Source organism: Orussus abietinus, unplaced genomic scaffold (genome assembly GCF_000612105.2).
Source record: "Orussus abietinus isolate OABI.00-Male unplaced genomic scaffold, Oabi_2.0 scaffold310, whole genome shotgun sequence".
Taxonomy (NCBI): domain Eukaryota; kingdom Metazoa; phylum Arthropoda; class Insecta; order Hymenoptera; family Orussidae; genus Orussus; species Orussus abietinus.
The window spans coordinates 1,735-28,213 of record NW_019394456.1 but is presented as its reverse complement, the minus strand read 5'-3'; the positions used below and the strand labels follow the sequence as shown (position 1 = coordinate 28,213).

Below are 26,479 nucleotides of genomic sequence, written 5' to 3'. Positions count from 1 at the left end.
GGCCCCGGGGTTATCGACTGGACTTATCGGAGACGTCATCGCGTCCGTTTCGTGGGGGTTCGACGTTTAGGGACACGCGTTATGGCCCGAAATTATGGCAGTTATTACGGGCATTACTGCAGTCCGAGTAGGAATGTTCCTGCTGCACCTAATGGCGTGTAGACTGTTAAAGGGATTGTCCCAAAACGGAGCCGACGTATCGGCAACCCCTGGGATGGCATTAATCAATGACCGACCCCCGACATACAAATCCCCCTCCCCCGCCCCGAAATTTCGTCTCGACTTCCGTCATCGACTATCGATCCTTCCGATTTTCCCCGTTTCCCCCTGGATTTCGATTTTTCCCCTTAATTCATTCCGCGAGGAGGGGGATGGAAATTTAAGGGGATGCCGAGAGACGCATCGAGCGGTCCGTGAAAATGCAAATCGGCAAGGCGATTCGAAAACTCGCGTCTCGAAAAATAAGGGAGGACGGGGCAACATAATACGTCATTTTAATCGAGTTCGCGTTCGTTAAACCCATCGTTGGCTTTTATCAGGGGGGGATGAACACTGCATAAAAGCGGAAATTGACTCGCAAGGGAGTTGAAGGGAATAGACGCTTTTCCTGTGGGGAGGGGGATGAGAAAAATATGTATACATGATATGAGGGTGAAGTGCACCCCTGCATAAGGGACTCCCTTTGGGGAGAAATAAACCCCTTCGATCCCTTTGCGCCGTCGTGATAAGACTCGAAAATTGAGATCTCGATGAGACGGACTGTAAGTTTTGGACGCTTTCGAGAAAATAATCCGAGGAGGGTGGGAGTTTTTTTTTTTTTTTTTCGGCGTTCCGGAAATTCCGAAATTATAGAAATTTCGGAAACTGCAGAAATTCCGAAAATTCCTTCGAGCGACCTCCTCGAGGGTGACAGGACGAGAGGTGTCGCGACGCCGGGATAAACTTTCCTCGGCCATTAATATTAATGGGGAATTTCATGAAATTCTAAGCAGACGCCCCTCTTTTTTCCACCCCTCGGGGTGAAGACAGGGGAGAGAGAAAACGACTTTTATGATTAATTATCGGGCCTCCTGACTTCTCTGGAATCGAGAGGGGACGAGATTCGACGGGGTCGAAAGATTGAGCGAGATTCTGAGAATTGCGGAAATGACGGAATTAAAAAAAAAAAAAAAGGAAAAGGGTGGAGGGCGATTCCGCATGCGTCTTATCGAACGACTTACGAGACTTTTATCCCCTCCCGGTAACGGGGAGGAAAAGGGGTCGAACTCGAAGACAAACTTTCGGAAAATATATAATAATGGACTCCCTTTACGAGCCTCGTAACGCCCGCAAGGAGAAAGGCGGGAGAGAGAAGAAAAGAAAAATAGGATCTCGACCCCTTTGCGAAATTTTCCCCATTTCCTTCCGCCCCTTATAAACGCGAGAAAATATTTTCCCAGTCGTGCGAATAATCGAGTTAAGTTCGGAGGAGAGGAACTTTCGGAAAAACATAATATATGTATATGATAGAATTCGTCAGGAAGAATGAGAGGAGGAAGTGACGAAAAAAAATGTCAACCCCTCCCTGCACAATTTCCCCGCGTCGAAAAAGTGAGATAATATGTCTGTGAATTTTTTTTTTTGGTGAAATAATTTGGCGAGAGAGAAAAAAATGGAAAAATCTATTCCAACGAAAGGGAGGAAACGTCCATTTGGAATGAACAAGAGGGGGAAGGCCAGGTTCGAGGGTAGATCCGGCTAAAAGGTCCAGGAACCCGGCTCTTCTTCTGGGGTAAAAAGATCCCTCGGGAGCCCTCACCTTCCCGAAGAGACCGCCCTACACGGAACAATAACCTCCCCCCGTCACCCCCTCGCCGTGATGTTCCTCCACCCCCAGAAGATCCTTTTGCTCTCGAGTCCGCTAAAACTATATAATAAATTCATTTACAAGCGCTTTTCAGGGCCACTCGGCTCCTGCGTGTACCCTTGCCCTCGCCCTTTCCTCTTCGCCCACTCTTCGCATCGAGCCACCCCTAATAATCACCCCCTAATGACTCCCTGATTTTTCTAATTATTCTCTGACACTCTTCAAGGCTCCATAAAATGATTTCTAGCTTCAGGAAAAAATTGTCCAGAAGGGTTGCCTCCTAATTCGGGGTCCTTTTACCCTTCCTTTGTATCGAACCACTCCCAATGATCACCCCTTAGTGATTCTCTAATTTTTCTAATAATTTTCTGATATATTTCACGGCTCCGTAAAGTGATTTTCAACTCCGGAACCCAACTTTCCAAAAATATTTCCCTTCGTAACTCAGAATACGCGTGGGTCCCCTTTCACCCCCTTCAATTATTCCCGCGGCACTCGCGGGGCGCACAAATGTTGCGCACCCCCCGAGTGGCGCACATTGTGGCCATTGTGCCATTTTATTTCGGCCGTTTTACGGCAGGTGCAAGTGCCTATATACCGACGGGCAAGAATGGCCAACGAGAGCAGGGACGACACTCGGCGACGAATAAAATCCCGGACGACCCTTCGCGGGGGGTGCAATCGTAAAGCCGACTCCAGGATTCGGAAAAGTGGCAAAAATCCAGAGATCCAAAGGGGAAAAAAAAATAGAAAAAGAACCAAGAAAGCCCTTTTCCACCCCGAACGACTTTAACCCCCACTTATTTGGGGCGCTCACCCCCTCTCGATTGATAGTTAATTTTGAAAAGTGAATTAAAAAACACCTGAAAGGGTGGCGGAAATTTTTCAGATATTTTTCCTCTGGAGGGGAGAGTGAATTTTTGGGGGGGAAGTTTTAATCTAAAATCACGTCGTGATACGCCTTTTCAGAGGGATGGGTCTAGTCTGTAAGGGTTGTCTCCGTAGGGGATGAAACGCGGTATGTTATTACACGAAATGTACGTCCTCGCGGCGATGCAAGAGGGATGAAATCCCGCGTTGGTTATTAAACCCCGCGAAATGAAATTTAATTAATCCAGAGAAAACCGGAGGGTGCAAGACAATCCTCCCTTGTCTAAACCACCCCCGGCCCATTCGTCGCGACTCCAGAATAAACACCGGCTCCGGCATCCATCAGCAAACACTTCCCCCAAAAAAATATACAAAACGCCAAACCCTTGTCTAAACCGTCTCCCAATATCGAAATCATCCCCAAGAGCTCTAACAATGAATACAAAACAAAAACGAGAAGGAAAAAAAAATTAGGAAATCCCCACCGGGATTCGATCGCTCGCCCTCTTTCTTCACGCGCCTCCGGAAAATTCTCACCAGCGACTCGAAAGATCTTGATTTTTCTTCTTTTCCCGAGGAGAAAGAACGCTTGGAGGGTGGAAAATAGTGAAAATAGGACAGAAAAGTGTGAAAATAGTCTAGACTGCATCTAATAGTGGATATTAATTTCCTAGAGTGAGAAGTGCCAGTGGAAGACACCAGGACCAAGTCCACCGCGAGGGAACTTGCAGGTATCTCGTAGATAACTTGCCCCTCTTCTTACCCTACGATAACGATAACATCCCCCTTGACGTATACATATACACGTAAAGAGGTCGAAGAGGTGGTTCTTAGGAAAGTGCGTTAGGCGAGGCCGATCGTGCTCGGCGGAGACCGTGACATCGTTAGGTAATCGCGAGACTAAACCCAAGCCATGGTAATGGTAATGGTAATGGTAATGGCAGTGGCTCTCGAGATCTGGTCGGTCGCGGTTCAAGATCGCGCCGGCATTACCGGAGTAATGTATACCATTACAGGTAATGGTCGCACCTGGTCGCGGCCGCGAGATTATTTCACGGGTATTTAAAGCCGGCGGACATTTAACTGCAACTCTAAGATGCACCTCCAATTTCAAAGAGCATTCACCCCGACAAAAAACGAAAAAAAAAAAAAAGGAAAAATAGAAAAATAGAAAACGAAATGCCGCAAACAGGTCCACGGATATAACACCGGAATGGACGTCGACCGATGCAAGATATTTCATGGAAGTATCGGAAATATCAGCCCAGCCTTCCAGTTCGGAGGAGAGGGAAGGTTGGCGAGAGTCAAAGGGCTCGCGGAGGGAAAGGGCCGGAAGGAGGAAACCGGAAGCAAGGGGGGGCGAGGTACCGCCCGCTTCCGGGCTGGGCAAATAAAAGGACCCGGTCCGAATTCGCGAACCGGAAGCGAGTCTCGCGAGGTCCTGTGATCTGGACGATGGCTCCGGAATTGGAGCAGAGGGTGGTTGCCCCCCTACACCCCCCCGAGCCCCCTGCACCCCACGATTCCCGAGATACCCCAGAATACGACTATTGGCAAGGGGCCCGGCGCCTCGCTCGATCCCCCCCCTTTTATGTTTAATATATCCCCTTTCTCTCTCGGCTGACAGGAAATGGAATAAAAGGATCTCCTTCTTCCCGGGGGTCGAGAAAAAAAAAATATATATACATATATACGCATCCGGGCCCTGGGATACGCGTCAGAGCCGAAGAGAAACGGAATGTGTAACGAGGTGGGGGCAGAGGTCACGTGCAGCTGCTCGATTCCCGGATTCCGGGTGTCCGGTTTTTCGTTCCTGTTTCTTCCTTTCTTTTTTTTTTTCCCTCTTTTTGGCGAGGGGAACGTTCTCCTCGAAACTCGGACTGGTTCCGTCGGAGGCTGTCCCCTTCCTTATGGAGGCTTTCTTTCTCCCCGACCCTCTCTTCACAGATAAGACTTGATATTTCCGAGAGGCAGTCCTTTGTCTTCGGATAAGGTGTCCCTTATCTTTTAAGAGACGGTCTAGATTTCAATGATAAGGTGTCTCCTATCTAAAGAGACCGTCTCGCTCTCTCTGATTAGGTATCCGCTCCCTGTCAAGAAACCGTCTCGTTTCTCCTGTGCTCTCTCTCTCTTCCCATGGCACCTTCTCCTTCCATCCAGGAGCCTCTCCCTCCACCTCTCTTCAAACCGGTGAAACCATCCTACGTAATCCTGGACCGGATCCGCGACAAGGAGCCGCTCGCCTCCGTCCATATACGAAGCCTCTTGGAGTCTCTTTTTTATTTCTTACGTGAAATAAATTTCTTTTTTTTTCCAAGTTTTCCCACCTTTTTCTCAATCTTTCATTTTTTTTTCTACATTTTCCACCTTTTCCCTTCGGTCCAGAAATTCCTAAAAAAAAAAGGATATCTTCGTCCCCAGTCCCCGACATCCGCGAGATGGTTTCCCCCGGGTTAAAAAAAAAGGAATATTAAAAAAAAATATATAAAAAGCACAACGTCCCCCAGAGAGGCCCAACGCAGCGATCCCGGAAAATTCCATTCGATTGCACCCTCCCGGAAACGAGGGGGAGCCGACTCAATTCCCTCGGGATAGTTCCCCCCGCCCCCCTCAATTTCTCTTCTTTTCACATATTGTCCCCAATTTCCCGATTGGCAGTCCCGGAAAAGCGCGGCAGGATTTCTCTTCCTTCAATTCCTTTTCAATTTTTCTCTTCCTTCGATCATCCCGGAAAAATTGCCGCGATACATTACATATCAAACGTGGCGGCCTTGACCTCTTGACCCCCCCTACTTCGAGATCCCCGGAAGTGAATTTTCCTCTCACCTGTCTATGGAGAGAGAGAGAGAGAAGGGACAAAAATTATCACCAAGGTCAGGGACCCGGATGCGTTCAAGGCCACGTGGCGGCCTTGACCTCTTGACCCAAGAATTGTCCCCCTGCCTCTTACCGAGAAAAAAAGGCATAAAATCAGAAAAGGTGAAAGTAATTCCCGCGTAACAATTTCTAAGAGCATTCCAGGCCACTTACCGGCTCCGAGAACGGAGGCGCGTGAAGAGAGTAAAAAAAGAGAGGGGTCAACAAAATTGGAAAAAAAAGAGGAAAAGTTAACGCGCTGCAAGAGCAAAGAAAGCAATCGAAAAAAAAAGAGCAACAAAAAGTCGAGAAAAAAAGCAATTAACTTTTCGAAACGCGTCCCTCTCGTAACGCGTGAAGTTACACCTACTGCTGTAAGAAGTTTTACATAAAAAAGAAAAGAATTAAAAAAAAGAATTGAAGAGGAAGGAACTCAAGGCCACTCCGGCCTCTCGAGATGGTCGATGTCGGAACTCCAAATTCGAGGTGTATAAATCCCACGACGGGCCAATTAACACTTTCTCAAATTCCAGAACGGAGAGAGAGAGAGAGTTCGCCTTAATTCGGGATTCCTGACGGAGGCGAAAAAAAGGAGAAGATTGATAATACGGAATAAGGAGGAGAGGCTAGAAGAGGAGGGACGGAAATGGGGGAAAAAATCGCAAAGTACCTCACGGGGGTGGAAGAGTGAAATCTGAAGATCTCAGTGGTGAGGCAAAAAAAAATGGCGTTAAATAATGCCACATCATTAGCTGGGAAAAAATTGGAAAAATTAAAGTACTCCCTAAAATTATGCCTCCTCTCCGTGGGAGTAAATTGTTGAGTAAATTGATGCAAATCGTTATATTATTCCGTTCCTTCCCTGTAGCGGTAGATTTACAAACAGTATAATCATTCCTTCTTTCCCCAGTAATAAATAGTATGTAAATCGTACAATTATTCCGTCATTCCTCCGTAGCGGTAAACCTACGAACCGTAAAATCATTACTTCCTCCCGCGACGGTGAATTCATAAATCGTAGGACTATTCATACTTCCCCCAATGGCGGCAAATTGACAAACTGTTAAATTATCACTTCTTCCCGCGGTTGTACATCTCATTGCGATTAATTTCTCGCAGCTGAGAATGCCTGACGCCTGTCTTTTCATCCCTCGGAGTGGTCCATCCGCCGCAAGGGATGCTGACGAATCCCTCCCCGAGATATGCATATGCAGATCGCCGGCAAGCCGGGGTATCATCTCGGGGGGGGGGGGGGGGATTCCCGAGGGAGTCCGAAGGAGAGTACCGGGACGCGTGTGGACCTAGCCAATGTTTACCGGGTCCCGAAATTACCGAACGCAGGACCTTGGCTACCAGGAGGGGTCCTCCCTCGGGACCCCGGTGCTCCCGGAAACGGAGCCGGCGATCCCGGTATTCGAGACAGGGAATTCGTCGAGGCGCCTCCTAGGAGCCTGGAGGAAACCCGGAATTCCCTAGACTTGGAGTCGGCCCTTGAATTTTAAGCGTTGAATTTCCCCTCGCCTCCCACCCCAGTAAATTATTCCATAAAAATTAAAGGACGACGATTAATCCCGGACAAACGAAATCCCCAAAAATTTAATCGCGATACACATCGATCGGCGCATCGATACCTCTCCAATGCTCCTCACGTTAACTCATCCATATTCCGTGTCACGTAGAATTACATCTTTTTTCCCTATTTCTGGAATAATCACCTTTCTTCCTCCCCACAATTCAGGAGGTATCGATCGACCCGAGGATCCCGGATTCGATGAAACGCGGAATCCGCGAGGCGGAATGGAGAACGCAACGCCTTTGGGGGCGACTTCCCCCCTCTCTTTTTTTTTTATCCACCCTCCCTCCCTCTCCACAGTGAGCCAGGAAAAATGGCACGGAAGCTCGAGTCGCGAGATCGCTCTCCTCTTTTTATTTCTCTTTCCCCCAAAGTCCATCTCCCATTTTTTTTTTCCCCACCCCCTCCCGCCCCTCGGCACCGCTCCTTTCGAAACAACCGGCCCTAATTACGCGCTGACAAAAGGGAGGTTTCGGACCTCGCGGTAACGCGTCTCGCTAATTACGCCAGGATGAAAGGACGACTCGTGTGGGGGGACGGGAAACGCGACGGAAAACACGGGGGAAAAAAAGAAACACCCCCGCTGTATGTGAAACCCGAGAAAAAAAAAAGAAAGAATGAACGAACGACCACAGGAAAACCGAAAACCCGGCCGAATAATCGTAAGGACGCGTCTTTTCGTCGCGAAGAAGAAGCTCGAAAATTCTACGGAAATTCTCGAAATCGGCGAAAGGTTGAATAGAGAAAAAAAGTAAAAAAGTGAAAACAGAGAAAGAGACGCAAAACGGAACGGGCGAAATAACGCGCATGAAAAATTAATGACCGCCGGTAGGGCTCATTAATTTCCCCGGCAATTTTAATCCGTCTCACCGGATCCGCCCGATTTATACTTTAATTCTTCAACGCATTCACCGCCCGTAATTCCGGCATACATAAATGTACACGCTAATTGCGCACCGCTTATAATGATTTTTTCTTTTTTTCGCGAAAACGGGATATATATATATAGAGAGAGAGAGAGGGAAAATAACATGGAAAAGCGGCGGGAAGAGGGGGCAGCGCCCAATTTCGTCGTTTTCCTTCTGCTTTCCGCTCTTCTGCGTCTCTCTTTCTCTCTCTCCCATCTTTCTCCGTTCCTTCGAAATGCCTGCCGCTAATTACGCCCCGCGACAAGAGACTTCCCGGCGTGGAAAAGGGTAAACGAGGGAGAGGAGAGTTTTCCGGGGCTGCTGGGGAGATTGGCCAATTTTACGGGAGGGGGAGGGGCCGTCTTTATCGCCAGCTGATAAGACCGGAATTCCGCGAGAACGCCGTAAATCGTCGCATTTTTTGGTAGCATCCTTATAAAAGCGAGTACAGACATGTATAATTTGGGTTGCACGGAATGTTAAACGACAATGTACATTAATAAAGCCACGTGATACGTGGCGATTCACTAAATTATCATAAAAATCGACGGAAATATTTCCCAGGTAATCATGAATTTTATACGGATGTTGGGTCGTTCTTTAAGTTTCCTGATGAATGTAAAAAGAAAATATAATATGAAAGCAATAAAGTATTCGAAAACGAAAAAAAAAAAAGAATACTGATATCCGGAATTTGGGTTACGAGGAACGAGTCTTCTCGCGAATTGTTAAGGCGGATCAGCTGATTGCGAGTATTAATAGCCGATCGGCCGGTAAAGCAGGGACCGCTCGCTCGGCTCGAGTTACGGGTCCGTTGGCGTTCTAACGACCGGGCAACGGTTGAGCACGTTAAACGCCGCTAACTTTTCGGGGCACGCGATCACGCGAAGCGGTCGGCTGATTAAAACGTGCCGTTGCCGATAACGAGGCCGATAACTTCTAACCTGAGCGACTTAACCGGGTCTCGGCGTCAAGGCGCGAGATTTGAATTTCCCCCTCCCTCCAAAAACGTACACACCGAGACCATATAATTAACCCTGAAAAAACGTTCGCACGATTAATTACCATATATCTGAGTTGAACTTAACGGCCACGGCTGATCGGATTATAACCACGAATTTGCCGATAAGCGCGGGCGGATTCGAAAGGTTAAGTGAACTTATTAGAGGTTATGCGAGATTATATGGATCCTCGATCAGCTGTCGCCGTGGTGAAAGAACTTGCTACTTACCTTCGTGTCCCTCGAGGTGTGGTAGTAGTAAACAAAGACGAACATCCACGCGCACGACAGTAGGAGCACTATCTTGACATTGCGCCGCATGTCGGCGCGGAAGTGGCAGAGTGGCGAGCCCCGTTCGCAGGGGAGCCACGGCCGCGTCCCGAGGGCGAGAGGGTACCGTCCGCTCTGTACGCAGGTCGCGCCGCGACTGAGGCGCCGTGAGCCGGGTTACCTCGCGTGGCCGCCGATCGATCATCCGCCCGTTACCCACCAGACCCGCCGCCCACCGAGGCCGAAGCCATACTGAACGCTACACCGCCGGCCCGGGAGACGGAGGCTGCGCGTCGCGGCCGAGCCCGACGCGACGCCACCGCCATCTACCGCCGGCTGGCCGAACCTCGCGACAGGGCGCGACTCCCTATATCCCTATACTCCTGGGTACACACTCGCTCCTGCGAAACTGCATCGGTTTATTTGTACGGTGTATCGAGTTAGCGAAACGGTAAATGCATCCCGACATGCAGGTGCACGACAGGGGTGCTCTTTTCGTATATAGGGCCCAATTTTTTGGTCTGAAATGGCCGTTATAAAATCTAAACCCTCTTGCGGTGGTTTAAGGTGACATATTAAGATGATATATATTTTAAATGTCCTAGGCTTTAGGCTATACGCTCTTCTGCGTATTTCGTGTCTCTTTCCACATCTTTTATTCCTTTAACGGATGTTTCGCCTTCACTTTTTGATCGGAAAGGGAGGAGTCTCGAAGCTCTCGAATCCGCCATGATGAATAGACGCCCAACTTCGCGTTGTATGTACGGACATACATGTTTCTTCGAAAGTTACGCCCTTAAAAGCTCCGAGCTTCTTCCTGTGAATATAAATTGCCGTCAAGCGGTGGGAGTTTTCTCAAAGTTCTTGCAAAATCGCGGATATTCCCTGTCGCCCAAAAACACTCATGCGTGGGCATTCACTATTTGCGTCACTCGACCTCACCTTGGAGTGTTCACTTTTAAAAGTATGTATGAAAAGTTGAATTGGTTACCAATTATAGGCTGCAGATAAAAGCTGCCGAGGTATGGGTGATAAATTAAATTTATGAGATACATTCAGAGAAAGATTAGAAAAAACCGTTACAGAAGTGCCATATTTTCTTAGGTAGTGTTCAACGGCGACGCCATCTTGAAACGCGCGATTTCATTATCCAAACGCTCTGGATTATGTTGAATTGGTTACCAATTATAGGCCACAGATAAAAGCTGCCGAGGTATGGATGCTAAATTAAATTCTTGAGATATATTCGGGGATGTTAACAAAGAACGAAAAACCGCTAGAAAATTGCAATGCTCTCTTCGGTAGTGTTCAACGGCGGCGCCATCTTGAAACGCGCGATTTCATAATCCAGGGGCCCTGAAAGATTTACGGCGAGCCAAGAGGTAAATTACGAGATCCGTGGAAGAATTTCCCGGGCAATTCCGGGTGGAACGAGACGAATCGAGGGAGTTCCAGGTTCCAGGCTGGGTTCCATTTGCGGAAAACCGAAGAGTACGCATCGATCCGAGTCGGATGGAATTCGCGCGGATGGGCGGGTCGTCCGAGGAACGCCTCGCTGGTATTTAACGTCCCGATCCCGATTAATCGACGAGGAGATAGCGGAAGAACGGATGTCCCTAGAAAGTTTGCCGCCTCGCGACAGGTGCAATTTCGCGATAGCAGAAAAGGCGCGGCCACCCAATGGAAAATGGAGTCGAGTCGGCTAATTTCAGAGAGGGCGGACCAGCCAGTAAATTGCTCTTCATCCCCTTGCTCGGTGAGAAATCCACGACCAAATGGGGCGAAAAAATGGAGAACGAAACGATTCTACCGTGTTTCGGGTGAAAAATCGATCCCAGCCCCGGTGATAACCGCGATACATCCAAATTTTCCAAAGAGAACCCGCTGAAATCTCAACATGGCCTCCACGGTACATCTTATACACTGTCGAAAAAGAAGTATGATAATTTTATAATTTTTTTTCTTAGATGTTTATATTCAGACACGGTATACTAAGTTTATTCACATGTAGGACATTCAGTTTTCAATTCTACTACAACCTTATATACTGAAAGTGCTCGAATATTGGAAAAATTTGTAACAGGGTACACAAGGGAATCTCCGTGGAAATTTTCTGACTTTTTGTGCGATCGTCTGCGACACGAAATTCTCGTTACCTTATATACATATTGTCGTCGAGGAACCTCTGAATTTCGTGGGGGATTATATATGTAATTCGTATATACATGAAATATATAACTTCAGGTGTACATGGGAGATAAAAAGGATAGCCTGCCCGGATGGGAGGCAAGAAATCCGAGAAGCCCCGCGTCACTTGAAAGAGTGAAAGGAGGAGGAACGCTGCATCCTTTGGGAGGGAATCCCACGTTAGAGCGAACGAGAGGGAAAACGAAAAGCGAACCTTCCCGCTGTCTTCCGGGTCGTTAAACGGCCCCGAGGAGGTTCCATCGCTTTCTCCCTTCGCGGGAGGAAGGAGCTCGCAGGAAGTGCCCGGAGGAGGGCAAGATGTCGACCGGGGAGGAAGTCAATGTACCGGGAGGAGAAGGACTCCTAGGGGTTGAGGGAACGTCGGGATACGCCAGGATACGCCGGGATACGTCCTCGTAAAGAGCGTTAAACGATCCGTGCGAGCGGCTGTCCTGTGCGTTTAAGGATCGGTCGCCATCCCAGATCTCCTCGTTTCCCTAGGGAAAATTCCCTAGACAACTCCCTACGCGCAGAAAAAAAGAAAATTGGGTCAATTTCAAAGAACTCCTCACTCGAGTTAACCGAATTTTAGTTCGTCGCTCAAATCGATCGCAGTGTTTTCATTAAATTGTTTCGTTAATTTTAGAAAATATATTAATATAATATTTCTCTGGTTCAATGAAAGGTTTTTTTTTCTTACCGTGTTACAGCCATAGTTCTATGGTTGGACCATGTACAATTTTCTTTTTTTTTCTGTGTGGAGGGTTGAATGAATTGGGTTCACCCTTTTTCGTGCCTCCTTCGGCTACTTCGGATCCTTCCTTCTGAGATAACGTCACCGAGGAATCGGACGGTGCTCCTCGTTTTCACCTGCGAGATTTACTACCTTCCAACAGGGTCGACCTCGTCCCCCGTTTATATGGAAATCGTGCGAGAGCACGTGGAAATCGTTCGCAGCTAAGCAAGTGCTTCTTAATGCCATGGTGGGACGTCTTGTAGCTGCGTTCGTGCCCGATCGACCCGATGGATCGCGTTTCTCTCGAGCTGGAAAGCCTGTTTCATGAAGCTGAAGAGGAGAAAAAATAGGAGATGCCTCGACTTACCGACAAGCGAGAGCGGATCGATCGACGATCGACCTCGGGGGATTCCTGGACACGAAATGCGACTCGGACCTTTTAGCTCCTCTCGAATTAGATATTCTAATTTTGGGTTGGCTAAAAAGTCTTGACAGAATACGACCTTGGCACTAATTTTTATGGAATTATAATTCATAGTCAATAATACCCTGAGGAACAAACCTCTTCGAATAATACTCACTCGAGTCAAATAACAGTTTTGGTGGAAAGCACACGTAATTACCCCAAGGAAAGTTTTCCGTTCAAAGAAATGTTAATACTTCTTGAATACTTAAGATTGGAAATTAAAAATTCGGCATTTCGGAGCGAAGACTAGATTTCTTTGATTTTTTGCCGCGGTTTATTGTACTCCATTCAGGGAAAATAATTCCTTTCAGAGAGAAACATTTTTTTCCTCGGGGTATATTCTTCATGTCTATTCATGAAATTTTAACAATAGCGGTTAACAATAGGGTATCGTTGAACTTTCGAGGTGATTTATTATTTCTGGAAGTTAAGACATTTTGTAATGGTACTTTCAGGTTGCACGTGGGTGCAATGAAATCGAAGGCGAGCTTCTTCGATATGTCTCTTCGGTTTTTGGGTAATTTTACGACACATGGTACTGATTTATGCTACTTGCAAACCTGTCGTTAAGTTAACCTCGTTATATGTGCACGTGACGATTCCAGGTTGAAGCACTTCTTGGTACAGTGTGCGAGAATCTGGAACGCCATGTGTTTGGCATACTCAATTCATGGAGAACGTGCGCCAGAGGAGAGATCCTTGAAAAAGATGGAAGATACCTAAAAGGTAATATTTACATTTAAAAAGGAACAGTAGGAGATAATAGGTCCTCTGTTTGATGTGGCCGCGTTAATTGTTTAATTGACCCAGCTGGGTCGTTAGAGGAGCCTTAAGACATTCTTCACTGACATGGTATCTTTGCGATTCTCGTTCTCGTCCGTTAACCCGAGGGATTTCCCAATGACGATTTCGACAGTGCAATTTATTGCATCCCAGAGCGCAAGAAATAGAAACCGTGTGCGAGCTCTCCGTTATTTTCCCTTGCTTCTTTTTCTTTGCCCTCGCCGATTTGCATCAGAGCTCGTCACGTCGTCCGAGCAAGAGAGTCATTCTCTCCAGGAGTTCCTCAAATCATTTCTTACCGATTTCTCAGGTCACAGGATCTTCATCGAGTTAAGGTGAGCGGAACGCTGCTCGACGTAATGTAGAAATCGATGCAATCGGGGGAGAAGAAAAATTCCCAACAACGCCGTTTAATTAGCGCGGACAATCGGTTAACCCAAGGAGAAGACCTGCACGACGGATATACGTGAATTTTATCTGCGATAAAATTCAAGATTTCTTGGCCTCCCGTCACCGGCAACATGGCGTGAAGCCTCAGGAGCGAAAACTCTTATTTCTTCGCGGACATCTATAGCGAAATAAAAATCGAGCCGAATAAATCAAGGCTGACGAAAATGATCACCAAGAGAAAGTCGACGAGGCTCGTCGCTACTCATCCTGGTTTTTAATTTTTCTTTACGCGGTAATTAAACCGTAATTACTGTGATAGACTCGATCCTTTGATATGGGATATTACGGAAGGAAAAATGTATTTTACATGATATTTATTACAGGTAAATTAAATTGGGACTCGCAGCCGGATCCCATGTTAAGTAAAATCGAGATCTCCCCGAGAAGAGGCGAACTCGAGGGGCGAATCTTGGCGCGATCGGCGGATCTTTGGGATCAATTAAATCAGCGGAAGTACAACTCCACCCTCTGTGTCCTGGCAATTCAATTACAAGTGAGTCTCGAGTTTGGCAGAGCGGGGAGTTCAGTCGCTCGCCAAAGGACTCGGTCCAGAATCTCGAGGCCCTCGAATTCTGGGACGGCATCGATTACCGATGCCTCGCGAAGACACTTGTCGAGTTGCTCGCTCATGCGGTCAGGTCATTTCTGAAAAGCAGACTCGATATCGTATCTGCCCTCCAGGGTGCACAAAGAATCCGAGTTGCCCGAAAGGTAGCCTCTCCCCGAAATAAGACTTTTACGCGCCAGGACTCTGCAACGTCCACGAGGACATCAAGGATGTGGACCACGGCGTCAGGAATAGAATAAGATCTCCTCCCGGTTACTGCGACTACATGTATATATTTTTATCAGTTGATACGATAAGAGGTGTAGTATTAACCGTGAACAGTTCTCACGCAGATGCAGGGAAGAAGCGATAGGCGCAAAGTGCGATGGCGTCTAGGAGATTGCTCGCGAGAACGGAGCTGCGGCTTTTGATGGCCGCCCAGAGCAGGACCTTGCAAACGACGCGGTCCAGCACAGCATCCGGTTGAAGGGAGATCGTTCCAGGCTGTGCTAAAAGCCCGATAAACCCGTCCAGAGCCAAATGTCTCCTGAAAGAGGATGGCGGAATAGGAGGAGTCGCCGTTCGAGGGTTTATAGTCCTTGTAAGCATTGACCTCTTATCAACACTTCCCACCTGAATACCTTGAGAATACCCTGAGAATGTGAATTAATTTCAATCGATTTGGCAGGTCACGCTGGCCGATCGGAACCAAAAATGCAGGACTGGAAGGAGAGATCTCGATGCAGCTGCACCTTCGGAAACGACCGGCATGCAGCTCGATTAATCTCGGAATTCATCTCGGGGCCGAGTTTTTTACGAGGCCCATTAATGAACGGCTCGTAGCGAGATGTACTGCTCCATTCTCCCGGAAGAATCTCGAGCTACGTGCGCTGCTAGAAAGTGAGAGGATAATGATAACGTTGCACATCCAATGCGGCGATTGCATCGCCTTTAGGGGTCTCCTCTCGGCTCTGGAGATTATGCAAAAATGGCACGATGGATCGAGGCCCATCGCAATTGGCGCTCAGCGACATAGAATTAGTGTCACGGACGCGACGGACTGCAGGAGCTAAATAATCGCGTCGAGTTTCTGGATGTGCATCGAATCGAGATGCATTCCTAAGGCTCCGTGTCCCATGCCGCGAGATCCGCGAGATCGCCGTTGAAAATGATTCGATGCGGTTAAGGCGCCGTGAAAATGATCATCACCGTGGGAATTAATCTCCCGAACATCGTCCGAAATTAACCCAATCCCGCGGAAGGTTATTAAACGATTATTGATGTTTAAGGCGTTGAAGGGAAAATTGCGAAATATTCTGCGGTGCCTCCTGGGTGTCCAGACATTTCTTTATAATTAGTTGGCTCTCGAATATGAGCCAGGAACATTTCTACAGAGTCTCGAACGAACGGCAGTTTGGAGTGCCCTCGGTAAAGGTTCCCCGGGGTGGAGGAGTTAGAATTGGAGCACTTCCGAGTTTATTACACGAAAAGTTTTCCGCGGGGCGCATTGTCGGACGCGGAAAGACGGAGATGAACTTCTCGCGAATCGCATAATGCATATAAACTTTTGCACTCTTTATCGTTGATACGGATCCGCCGAAATCCCACCTCCGTCTAATTGCACACCTTTGCTGGAGTCCCTTGATTCCCCTGAAATATAGGTCGCGATAAAAAGGAAAGTTACAGAATTTATTGCAACAATTAAACGAAAGCCGGAGTGCGCTTGGAGAAAAAAAAAAGCAGAGAGAGAGAGAAAAACCTGGAAACCGAACGTAACTCGAATTGACGTCCGATCGAAATTTTTAATTTAATTCCGCTCTATCGGCACTCACGATAATTACGCGGAAAAAAAAACAAAAAGTGGCTCAAAATGCGGCCGAAAGTTCGATCGTTAGGAAGTTTTCCCCCGAGTGGAGTACCCTAGTTCTCTTTCGCAAGTATTTCCGTGAGAAGCTCAAGCCAGGAGGAATGAAGTGGCGAACCCAATTTGGAAAATGCCCAAACACCCCGTGGATAATTTTTCCTCCATTGGAAATTCGGCGCAGCAGCCGCCGGTAAATATTAATTATTTGTCGCATTTGCGAAAAGTCCATCGCGCGTGATAATTTCCGGGCAGGGCGAAACATCAAATTCCCGAGCCATTGGGCTCATTAAACATAACGAGTGTCCATTATCCGGATATTTTCCCACCAATTAGCTCCTCGCATTCGAAAGGAAACGGCACGTCGTGCCAAAGGCAAACGATCCTTCGACACGACGTGCACATACTGCACTTTGCATTTACCCTGAAAGGAGGGGAGAAAAAAAAAACATAAGAGAAGGGGAAAAAAAAGTGCCCCGCCTTTTCGCGATCACGCTCGGTATTAAATTACCTCGAAATTTCACCGGCGATTACCCTTTACATGTCAAAGGAGATCCTTATTCCGATGCAAGGGCACGGACTTTGCCGGGAAAAAAATGTAAATGGAAGCGAGACCTAATTTTTTTATTTATTTTTTTTCTCTGAGGAAGGAAGGAAAGCGAGAACAAATCGTGAAAACGATTCGGTCGGGATTTTGGTTTATTTCCTGTCGGAAAACATATTTATCCGTCGATGTTAATTGCTCCTGTCGCGTTCTATTATATTAAATCGAACGCGTTTCCATCTGGAATTGCACACACTCGGGGGTTTAGTCCGATTTCGATGTCTCTGTGGTACTGCGGGTTATTGAATCGTCCGGTTATCCGAAGTGACGCGGGGGGTAACTACAGTAATTGCGTGCGCGTTTACATAAATGAATTGCGAATGCGTCTCGAGGGTCGCACATCAATTACCAGCAGTTCGCTATCGAATATTATGCCCTGCTCGATAATCGTACAATTTCCAATTACGACTTCTGGACGATAAATCACGAATCGTTGCTCCACGACGAGAGCTTCCGTCTCTTGATCCTTGCGAGCATAAACATAATTTTCTTCTCCAATCCCGTTAACAATTGGCTAAATGACATTCCCCTAATTTTCGATATTAATTCCTCCAGGTACCACGCGTACCGCTAATTAGAGTATCCTCACAAAAATTATTAAAATCCCCAGAAGTCTAAGAAAAATGTCATAAAAATGGCGATATTTTCGAGGGAAAATTTCAAATAAACGCCAAACCAAGAAAATTGGATATTACCATCGTGTGGTAAATAAATAGAAAATTTTCCAGGGAGAATTTAAAATAATCAACGGAAGGCGAATCACGGTACCTGATAAAGCAGGTGGATTACCTTGCTAAGGTCGCTAGTTCTCGATTGAAGTGTTTCGTACTCCAAGGGAATAGCGGCAGCACCAAAGACCGTAGTACCGCCTCCAGTCGCGGGCAGCGCCACTGGCCGCTAGTTCTCCGAGCGCAGGCGCCGCTCGAGCTAAGTGGACCTCCTCAGCCGAGGACGTTGGCAGCTCGGGCCGCTCGGGCGTTCTCGGCGGTCTTCGGGCCCTCTCGGGCAGGCATTCGGCCTTGGCGGCGGCGCCTCGGGTCAGCTCGGGCCGGCTCGGCAGGGGCCGGCGGCGCTCGGAGCACGGCGGTCGGCGGCACTGGGTCGCGGAGGGTCGCGCTGGCTCGCACTCGGGCAGCGACGCGAGGTGCCGCCACGCTCGCGGTGAGCCGTCTCGTTGCTCTCATTCCCCGCGGGAGCCTTGTCTCGCTCGCCTGTTATCTGTTGTGTTTTCGGGCAGGGACTGGGCTTGCGGCATGTTGTCCCGCTAATCGATCGCAGCGGAAGAGTGGCCGGATTCCGGTGCGTCCCTTAGGCCGAGCCGCGCTCCCGCGGAGCGTGCAGGTGTAATCTAATAAGCGCAGGGGAGGCTGCCGATTTAACAGGGTATCGATCTGTCGGACGCCGCCACCGCCGCCACCGCCGCCGCCGCTGCTGCCGCCGCCGCCGCCGTCGCCGCCGCCGCCGCGCGAGTGCCGAGCTGGCCCCGTCGCACATTGGTCGGACGCACCACGCACGGCCAGGCAGCCATGGACGTCGATACTTTCCGGGCACAGCCCGCACCGTCTCGGGCGAGCCGTGTCCGCACGCTGCGAGAGGCCTGATAGGGCCCGCGATGTGAGAACCCTCGCACCAGGACCCTTGAGGCACACCCGGGAGCAAAGAGACGCGTCGGGCGTTCCCAGTCGAGGCGTTCCCCCGACCGGTGGCCACTCCAAGGTAAGCCCCTCTCCAGGGACCCTCTCCAGCCTCGAACATGGACGTCGGCGCCGCGGGTGCCCCGCCAGGGCCGCTCCTCTCCGGAGGGGCCGTCGCGTGCCCGGTCTGCACCCTCTATCTGCGCGAGGGCATCAGCCTGCAGCGGCACCTTGACACGCACCCCAAGGAACAGGTCATAGAGGCCCTCATAAAGGCCAGCACCGGCACACCCCAGACCTTGGCGCAGCCTCCTCAGCCACCTCCGCAGCCACCTCCGACTCCCTCGATGCAGACCTCCCCGGGCGGGCCGCAGGTAACCCAGAGTCCGCACGTCTCCACGCAGTCTCCGTACCCCATAGGTCCCGTCTTCGAGTGCCCTCCCATCGGCACGATGATGCCGCCACAGTTTGCCTCGTTCAGCTACCAGCAGTTCGTCAATAATGGCACCATGATGATACCACAGTACGCAATGGCTCCACAAGCCAATCAGATGATGCAGATGCTGTATAACCCGTACGGCATGTATCAGCAGCAGCAGATCCCTACGGTACAGATGATCTCGCCTATCGCGACCATTCCAGCTGCCACAACTAGGATCAGGCCCGTCATGACGGGGGAGGATGGTGGATCGAGGAGCACAGGGTCTGTCGGGGGAGGCGAGCCTAAGCAGATTCTTCCGGAGATCCTGCCGGAATCGGAAACGGAGACGGAGAGAGTTCTGCCGGATATCGAACTTCCCTCTAGTCCAGTCCCCCAGGAGGAGATGTCGGGGAGGCTGGAAAACGTCGAGGTGTCCACAGTTCATGTGGAGCATCGAGGGCAACAGACGCAGAACTCCACCCCTCAGGAACAAATGGGACGGGAGAATGAGTACAGGGATATGACGGAATCCATCATGGTGGAGAATCATATGGTGGACGACAGTAAAGCCGAAAGCGTCCTGCCGGATATCGAAGACAACGACGACCCCATGGGGATGGTGTCTACCGAAGTGCAGTGCAAGCAAGTGCAGTATGAACGTGCCAGAGAGCAGCTACTTCCCCAGGAGTACGAGAGCGAGGACAAGAACGACGCCGACGGGGTCACGTCGCCGGTCATCGACGTGGAGAACGAGGAGGAAAAGACGGAGAGCAGCTCCTCGGAGAGGAGCGACGCGGTGGACACCGTATGTATACAGTTACAGGTGGCAAACGAGGAAGCGCCGAAGGAGACGAACCAGCCAGAGGTTGAGCAGCTGGAGAGACTGCTGATCACCATCATGGAGTCCGAATTCAACACCACCCAGGCTCAGGAAAAGGCAACTCCTGGATCCAAGGATTACGAGGAGGACCTAGAGGACAAGTCGATGCTGGACCAGGAGGAAATCACCATCGAGAAGACGGTGATCCCGGGTGACGTGGCGCAGGACAACTGCGATGCCTTGACCTACCCTGAAGTCCAGGACAACGAGAGGCCCGACGACGCCGATGACGGTGATAGGCAGTCGATGTTGCAGCTCTGCGTTTACGTCAGGGAGGAGAATTTCGACCAGACCTATCGGTATAAACACAGCCTGTCCGCCCCGGCGTCGCCGGTTTTGCCGAAGAAGTCACACAGGACGTACTCCGTCCACGCAGAATTCGGGTTCAACGAGAACCTTACGATCTACCCGATGGGCTTCGATGCAGCTGCACTGCACGACGAAGAGGACGACGAGGACGATGAGAAAAACGACATGGAGGACAACTTCGACGAGGAGGACATGGAGATCGAAGAAATCACCAGCCCTCACACTCCGTACGTCAAGCAGAGCGAGGGTTCAGATAGAGTTAGATCTCATACTCCTCTGTCGACGATCAGTGGCATCTCGGTGCTGAGAGTGCGCACCGACTTGAGCAAGCCTTGCTCCCCAGCGTCGATGCACTCCTTCTGCCACCTGGACACCGACAGTGTGAGTCATGACGAGGAGAGCAACGACACCAACCACGACCTGTCTGCGGAGAAGGACCCCATTGATTGCTCCCACCTGGAGCATGAAGCGAAGGTCACCAGAGATGAGGTTACCGAATGCACGAACAGTACCAAGGAATTGGAGACAGTGAGAGCGTACCATCAGTCTGTCATCACCGAACACCAGAGCTCCTTCCCAGTGATCCATTCGCAGCCACCCCTTATCATCCAGGACACGTACACAATGGGAAGTGTCAGGAGCCCGCGTAACCTTCTCAATCTGTCGGAGTCCACAGACCCAACAACGAGCTTCGAGTCGAAGAACTTCCAGCCTGGAAAGTCGATCCTCCAGAAACCTACCACGGAGCTTCTGAACATCAACGAGGATGCCCACGCGGGACCGATGAACGTCTTTGAGTTCGACGGTCTCCAGATCTTAGTTCCTAGTACATTTATAAGCGAGTCGTCCCAGAAGGCAGTGAGTGCGACGAGCCAGCAGTCGATGGCCAGCAGCGAAGGTGGTGCCGGGATAGACGAGGAGGTTAAAAGTGTCAACATGAGGGCTGATGAGACAATGCCTCCCAGGGGTGAGCTGTCCGAGCAGGAGAGTAACGGCTGTACGGAACATTCGGCATGGCAGGTAAGATGTCATCCGTAACTTCATTAAAAGGAACAAAGGAATCGAGAGTAGATCTCCGCAGGGTGGAGTTTGGACTTTTAAAATTATTTCAGGTATTTCTTTGTTATTTTATCGAATCAATTATACAGAATGAAGCATACATTTTTCTGCGATACACAAATTGGGAATGGGGAATCTTTTGTCTGTCGTCAGAGCAAGTGAACAAAAGCCTGTATGTTGACAAGATTCCTCTTCACCGATGAAACCTGTTCTACGGATGGGATAAGAATTGAAATGCTTTCTTACTTGCCTTTTCGCAGCTCTACATGGGCCAAGAGTCATCTCGCATGTCCACCTCGTACGACCTGATGGCAAGGGAGAGCTGGGAGGAGTCCGAGGGTTCGGACAACGAAATTGGCGGGCCTCTGCTGGACAGTCGTTCGCTGGCGACCCACTTCACCTCCAGCCTGTTCTTGGATCGGGATCGAAAGACCCCGACGAAGCGTACGTACAAGTGTCCCCACTGCAGCGAAGTGTTTGACTGCCCTAAGGAACGCAGAGTCCATGCTACAACGGTGCACAAGGAAGCAGGGCCCAGCAGCAGTCGAGACCCCACTGAGCAGCCCGAAGTGAAGGACATCAAACTGCTGGACGGTCGTATGAACGTCTTCGAGGACATCTTCGTGCCAGGGCTGCACATGCAACAAACGTACCACCAGCAACCCCTTCTGCACCAGCTGCAGCCTCCGCAGCAGCAGGACCTGTCAAAGGGCGACGCCGACCGGAAGATCGACAGCCTCGTCATACCACCTGTCGTCGAGGTGACCTGCACCATGTGCAACCAGAGATTCAGCAGCGAGAAGTCTCTCCAAATACACCACCGGAGGATGCACGTCAACGAAATGGCGAAACGAGTGCGCGACACCGCCAAGTGTCAGATTTGCAACGAAGAGTTCCCTTCGGTAGTGCTTTTCAACGCTCACCTGAAGATCCACCCTCTGGAGTGCAGCCAGTGTGGCAAGTACTTCTACAGGAAGCAGAACTTTAAGCTCCACATGAAACGTCATCTGGGTATCAAGCCATTCCCTTGTACGGTCTGCGATAAGGCCTTCCTAACCAAGCAGAAGCTCGACGAGCACACAAATGGCCACACTGGAAATGCTCCGGTCAAGTGCAACCTCTGCAACGAGACCTTCCGCAGGTATTCTAATCTCACCCAGCACAAGAACAGGCACCACTTGAACATAAAAAAAAAACTTAAGGACTATATATGCCACTGCGGTGAGGTGTTCCATACCAAGAAGAAGCTCGCCTGGCACAAGGAGACTCACGATGAGAAGCCCAAGGCGTGCACCTACTGCAACGAGAGGTTCATACACATGGCTAGTCTGACTCGGCACATGAGGCGAGCCCATAACAGGAGATTCGTCCCTGATGCCCAGAGGGAGAGCGAGAACGTGGAGTGTCCGATTTGCAAATGCATTTACCTGCGCTCCTCCCTTGCCGTGCACATGCGAGTGCATAACGGGGAAAGGCCCTACGAGTGTCAGGTGTGCTCGAAGGCCTTCAGCACCAAGTGGAACTTGCAACTTCACAAGTGGACCCACGCGGCCCGTAGTACTAAGCCGTTCAAGTGTAATCAGTGCAGCGCCGCGTTCTACCGACACAGCGACTACACCGCCCACATGAACTCCCATCGCAACGTTCGGCCGTACACGTGCAATTACTGTGGCGCCCAGTTCATCCGGAAGTACAACTGCCTAAGACACGTTAAGGAGCACGAGGAGAACAAGGCGTATACCTGTGACGTGTGCAACAAGACTTTCCACCGCTCTTATTACCTTAAGGAACACCTGCGCGTACACTCGGGCGCCAGGCCGTATACTTGTCACATCTGCGGCAAGTCGAGTAGCACCAAGTCGAACCACAATAAGCACGTTAGGATCCACCATGCCCGCGAGCCTGTAAATACGGAGAATTAATTTCAATCTTTTGGCTTGGATTGATGAGTCTACGAGGCTTGGACTCTGTCTCGGAGAATTTTGTACGCGGGTTGAGACGAGGAACACGTCGATGATCGCTTCGGGGTGAAAAGGAGGTTGTGTTTGGATCAGTGGTTTGTGTCGAGAGTACCTTTCGGTGAGTTGGTCCAGTGGCTGGTCCCATTAATTAATCGACCGAGGACTGTAGGATTAGGCCTCGATTAATTAGTTCATGAGATTAGATTTAGAGTCTCCTTTAAATGTGCATTACGTAAGGGGTTCTATTTTCAAACTGACATCGGGGCGATCGTTGACGAATGTAGTCTTAAAGCGTATGGGGTTCAGTAAGTACAAGTCTCGTTTCTTTTTAATAGGCACGCTCGTCCGTTCGCATGATCGCATCGTGAGAATCTCGACGACCGGCCCATTTTTATTGAACGACTAGATAATTCCAAACGAATTGATTCCACCTAACCTAACCTTGACGGCCGAGATGCCGTCAAGGGGACGTGCTAAGTTCTGTTAGCGCCTCGCCGTTATTGTTTTGATTACGTTTCTTGACAATCGACGCTTATCAGTCATAAAATGACGGCACTGTTTTAAGCCATTTTCTTTATGGTGAATTTTATATATACATCTAGAGACCTATCTATATATATATATGTATATCGTAACAGATATTCTTTTAACGCCTGTCTGGTGACTTTCTCCATGCACCTGCTTTATGAGTTCTCGACGAGATGCCTTCGAAGGCGCTTTTACACTAAAATTGTTAGTCGATAGTTAGTCTTGTTTGAGCTTGGAACGTCGAAGGTTGGAACGTTGGTTCGCAGTTCATGGATGGGCATGCCGAAGGGTTAGGGATCGAGAACTAGGCAAATATTTTTTCCTTTCGGAACACTGATTCCACGCAATAATTAATACCCTTAGCTTCGTATCGCTTGGACCTGTACAATCATAGTAAGAGTGCGAAGGCCCGTGATGTGAGTCCGGGGTTGGAACCTTTTGCACTTGCATTGACAATGCCTCGGTTGACTCGATGGCTGACGAGTTCGATCATCCTCGAGCTGGAGTCGAAGAGAAGTGCTAGTTTGTACATAAGCGACTGGTGTGTTCGCTTGCGACTTATCTCTCACCTAGGAATGCGCAGTCGAGTCGGACTGCTTGTGTTTTATCCGCAATATTTGCGGAGCGTATTTCTCGAATTCGATCGGCGAAGTGCATCGAGGCGGAGCTCGAGAATCGGTCCGTCGTCGAGTGCACCGACGGGACGGGCTTTTAGGGTGGGTTCTATTATTTTTTTTTGTGTTACCGTCCTGAAACTCTGACTTCCGAGACCGCAGAACCACTTATGGTAATTGAGGTTAGGGGTGCTCGTCGACGGGGATGCAAAATAAAAAACGAGTTGTTATTACTCAAGTGGGGCACCGCCCGTCTCAGGACGCGGAGCCCACGCAGTGAAACACGTTTGCCAACTAATAGTAATTAAACATTGCATAGAAGGTAATTAACCTATCGATACTATACGGAAAAAAAATATTAAACTCTTTTATGTGTCAATCGTTGTAAGTGGTTTTTTTTTACAATGACTATTTTACATGAGAGGTGCGAGGGAGAGTGTCGCGAATCAGTGTCCAGTGTAATAAGTGTGCCGGCCCGTATTTATTTGCGTTCAATCACTCGCGCAACGGGCCTATCGATTACTACTATTACCTATCTACTATAACATAATAGTTACGGATCTTAGTTGTTATTCTTCTATATTTATATACTTTGCAATGTATGAAGTGATCTTTATTGGTAATTCCAATATCAAGACTGATCGATGTTGGTTCTTTGTACCGCTCCCTGGTACGTTTCGATGTACCGAGCTGTTTCCTCACTTTTCGTTCTGTGAGGTAATTGCGATAGTTTGCACGTTTTGCAAACTTAAATTAATTGTAATTAGTAATTCAGTACCTATCGAAAGTAACGTGAAGATGCCTTCTAGGAATCGCTGATCATTTTACTGGTCAAATATTGGACTTGCCTGCTGCATTTATATTTAATGACCGAGACGATAAGAGATGTAACTATTGATTCGGGTTTAGAAGCGTTTGTAATTTGTATCTGTGATCATATGGAGAATTTTGTTAAATCGTTAGCAACGCTTAGCTGGAATTTTTGTTCGAGACGCATGAAAGCAGGCAAGGAATAGGATTCGAGGATGTACTAGGGAGTGGTGTGAAGCAATGCTTAATAAGACTGCCTGACTTGAAGTGCAAAGCTTGACTTGCATTGCAAACCGTTGTTGACGATGAATTTGACCGGGAATAATCCTTTCTGTTTATTTCCATTCATTCTATTATTTAATCTTTTAGCAAAATTCAGGAAGTACAGAGCGATTAGAGTCGTGCTTTTATGTTTATTGTCGCTAGCTGATAAAGTGTTACCACCAAACAGCGAATCATTGGATTAAGTATCGCTCCTTGGTGAGGTCTTTCGACGTTTTATTGTTAAGATTTTTTAATTCGACTCTATGTCTAGGAAGGAGGGTTATGAAATTAATAACGGAGAGGGAGATGTTTGGACCGTAGAAATTGAGTTTGTCGCTAGAGGTTTCCAGGCAGTTGACGATAAACCCACCTAAGACCAACATCGGAGTCCAGACGTGCAATTGTTTAGTTAAGCAAGATGTCGTGCGCTCGTCGCGAATGAGACTGTACATAAAATGTAAATATGTATATCAACTCTATTTTATAATAGGGCCAACCGACGATCTTGGCAATTGAATATCCTATGAAGCTCGGTTCATGCTATATGAAGATAAATATAGGATAATTATTATCATAAAAAAAAAACAAACCAACAATAAATCAGCATGTGTATACCTTAATAAAAGTTATGTATTGAGGTACTTTTTTAAATAAGCTCTTCTCTGCGTTTATTTCTCGGACGCGATTGAAATGGAACTGCGGTACCTTCTTTTCACAGTCTCCTAGGTTGTAGGTAGGGCTACCGATACCTTTACTTTGTCAGAATCTCTTGGGAATGTATGATAATGTAAATACAATGCAGCTAATAAGTTTCGATGCCGATTAGAAGCACCCGATTATAAGTAGAAGTACAAGTGAATGTCTTTTTATCAAGGGACGTAAATTTAATAAAAGTCAACGCCACTGATTGTGTATCCAAGTTTTAGACGGTTTGTAAAATATTTGTGGAAGATTTGGATCTCGCGGGGAAACATGGCTGCCATAGACGCACGTTGATTGGCTAGTTGGCGATAACCAATGGCGAGCCAAAGAACTTTATGAC

At 48.6% G+C, this 26,479-nt stretch overlaps 2 protein-coding genes across 2 annotated transcripts in view; one reads left to right on the top strand and one right to left on the bottom strand.

Annotated features, from left to right (window-relative positions):
- The window catches only part of LOC105694851 (polypeptide N-acetylgalactosaminyltransferase 2), an 89,081-nt gene extending 79,528 nt beyond the window's left edge, over positions 1-9,553 (bottom strand). Inside the window, exon 1 of the mRNA XM_012415932.1 lies at positions 9,285-9,553. Within this exon, the coding sequence (XP_012271355.1) occupies positions 9,285-9,374 (90 nt within the window). The 5' untranslated portion in view covers positions 9,375-9,553. The remainder of the gene's footprint in view (positions 1-9,284) is intronic.
- Positions 9,554-18,567: 9,014 nt separating this feature from the next.
- On the top strand, positions 18,568-26,062 carry LOC105694853. Its single transcript, XM_012415935.2, has 2 exons — positions 18,568-21,221; positions 21,521-26,062. Exons 1-2 carry the CDS (start codon positions 18,711-18,713, stop codon positions 23,180-23,182), a joined length of 4,173 nt encoding a protein of 1,390 aa, XP_012271358.1. The 5' UTR covers positions 18,568-18,710; the 3' UTR covers positions 23,183-26,062.
- Positions 26,063-26,479: the final 417 nt, after the last annotated feature.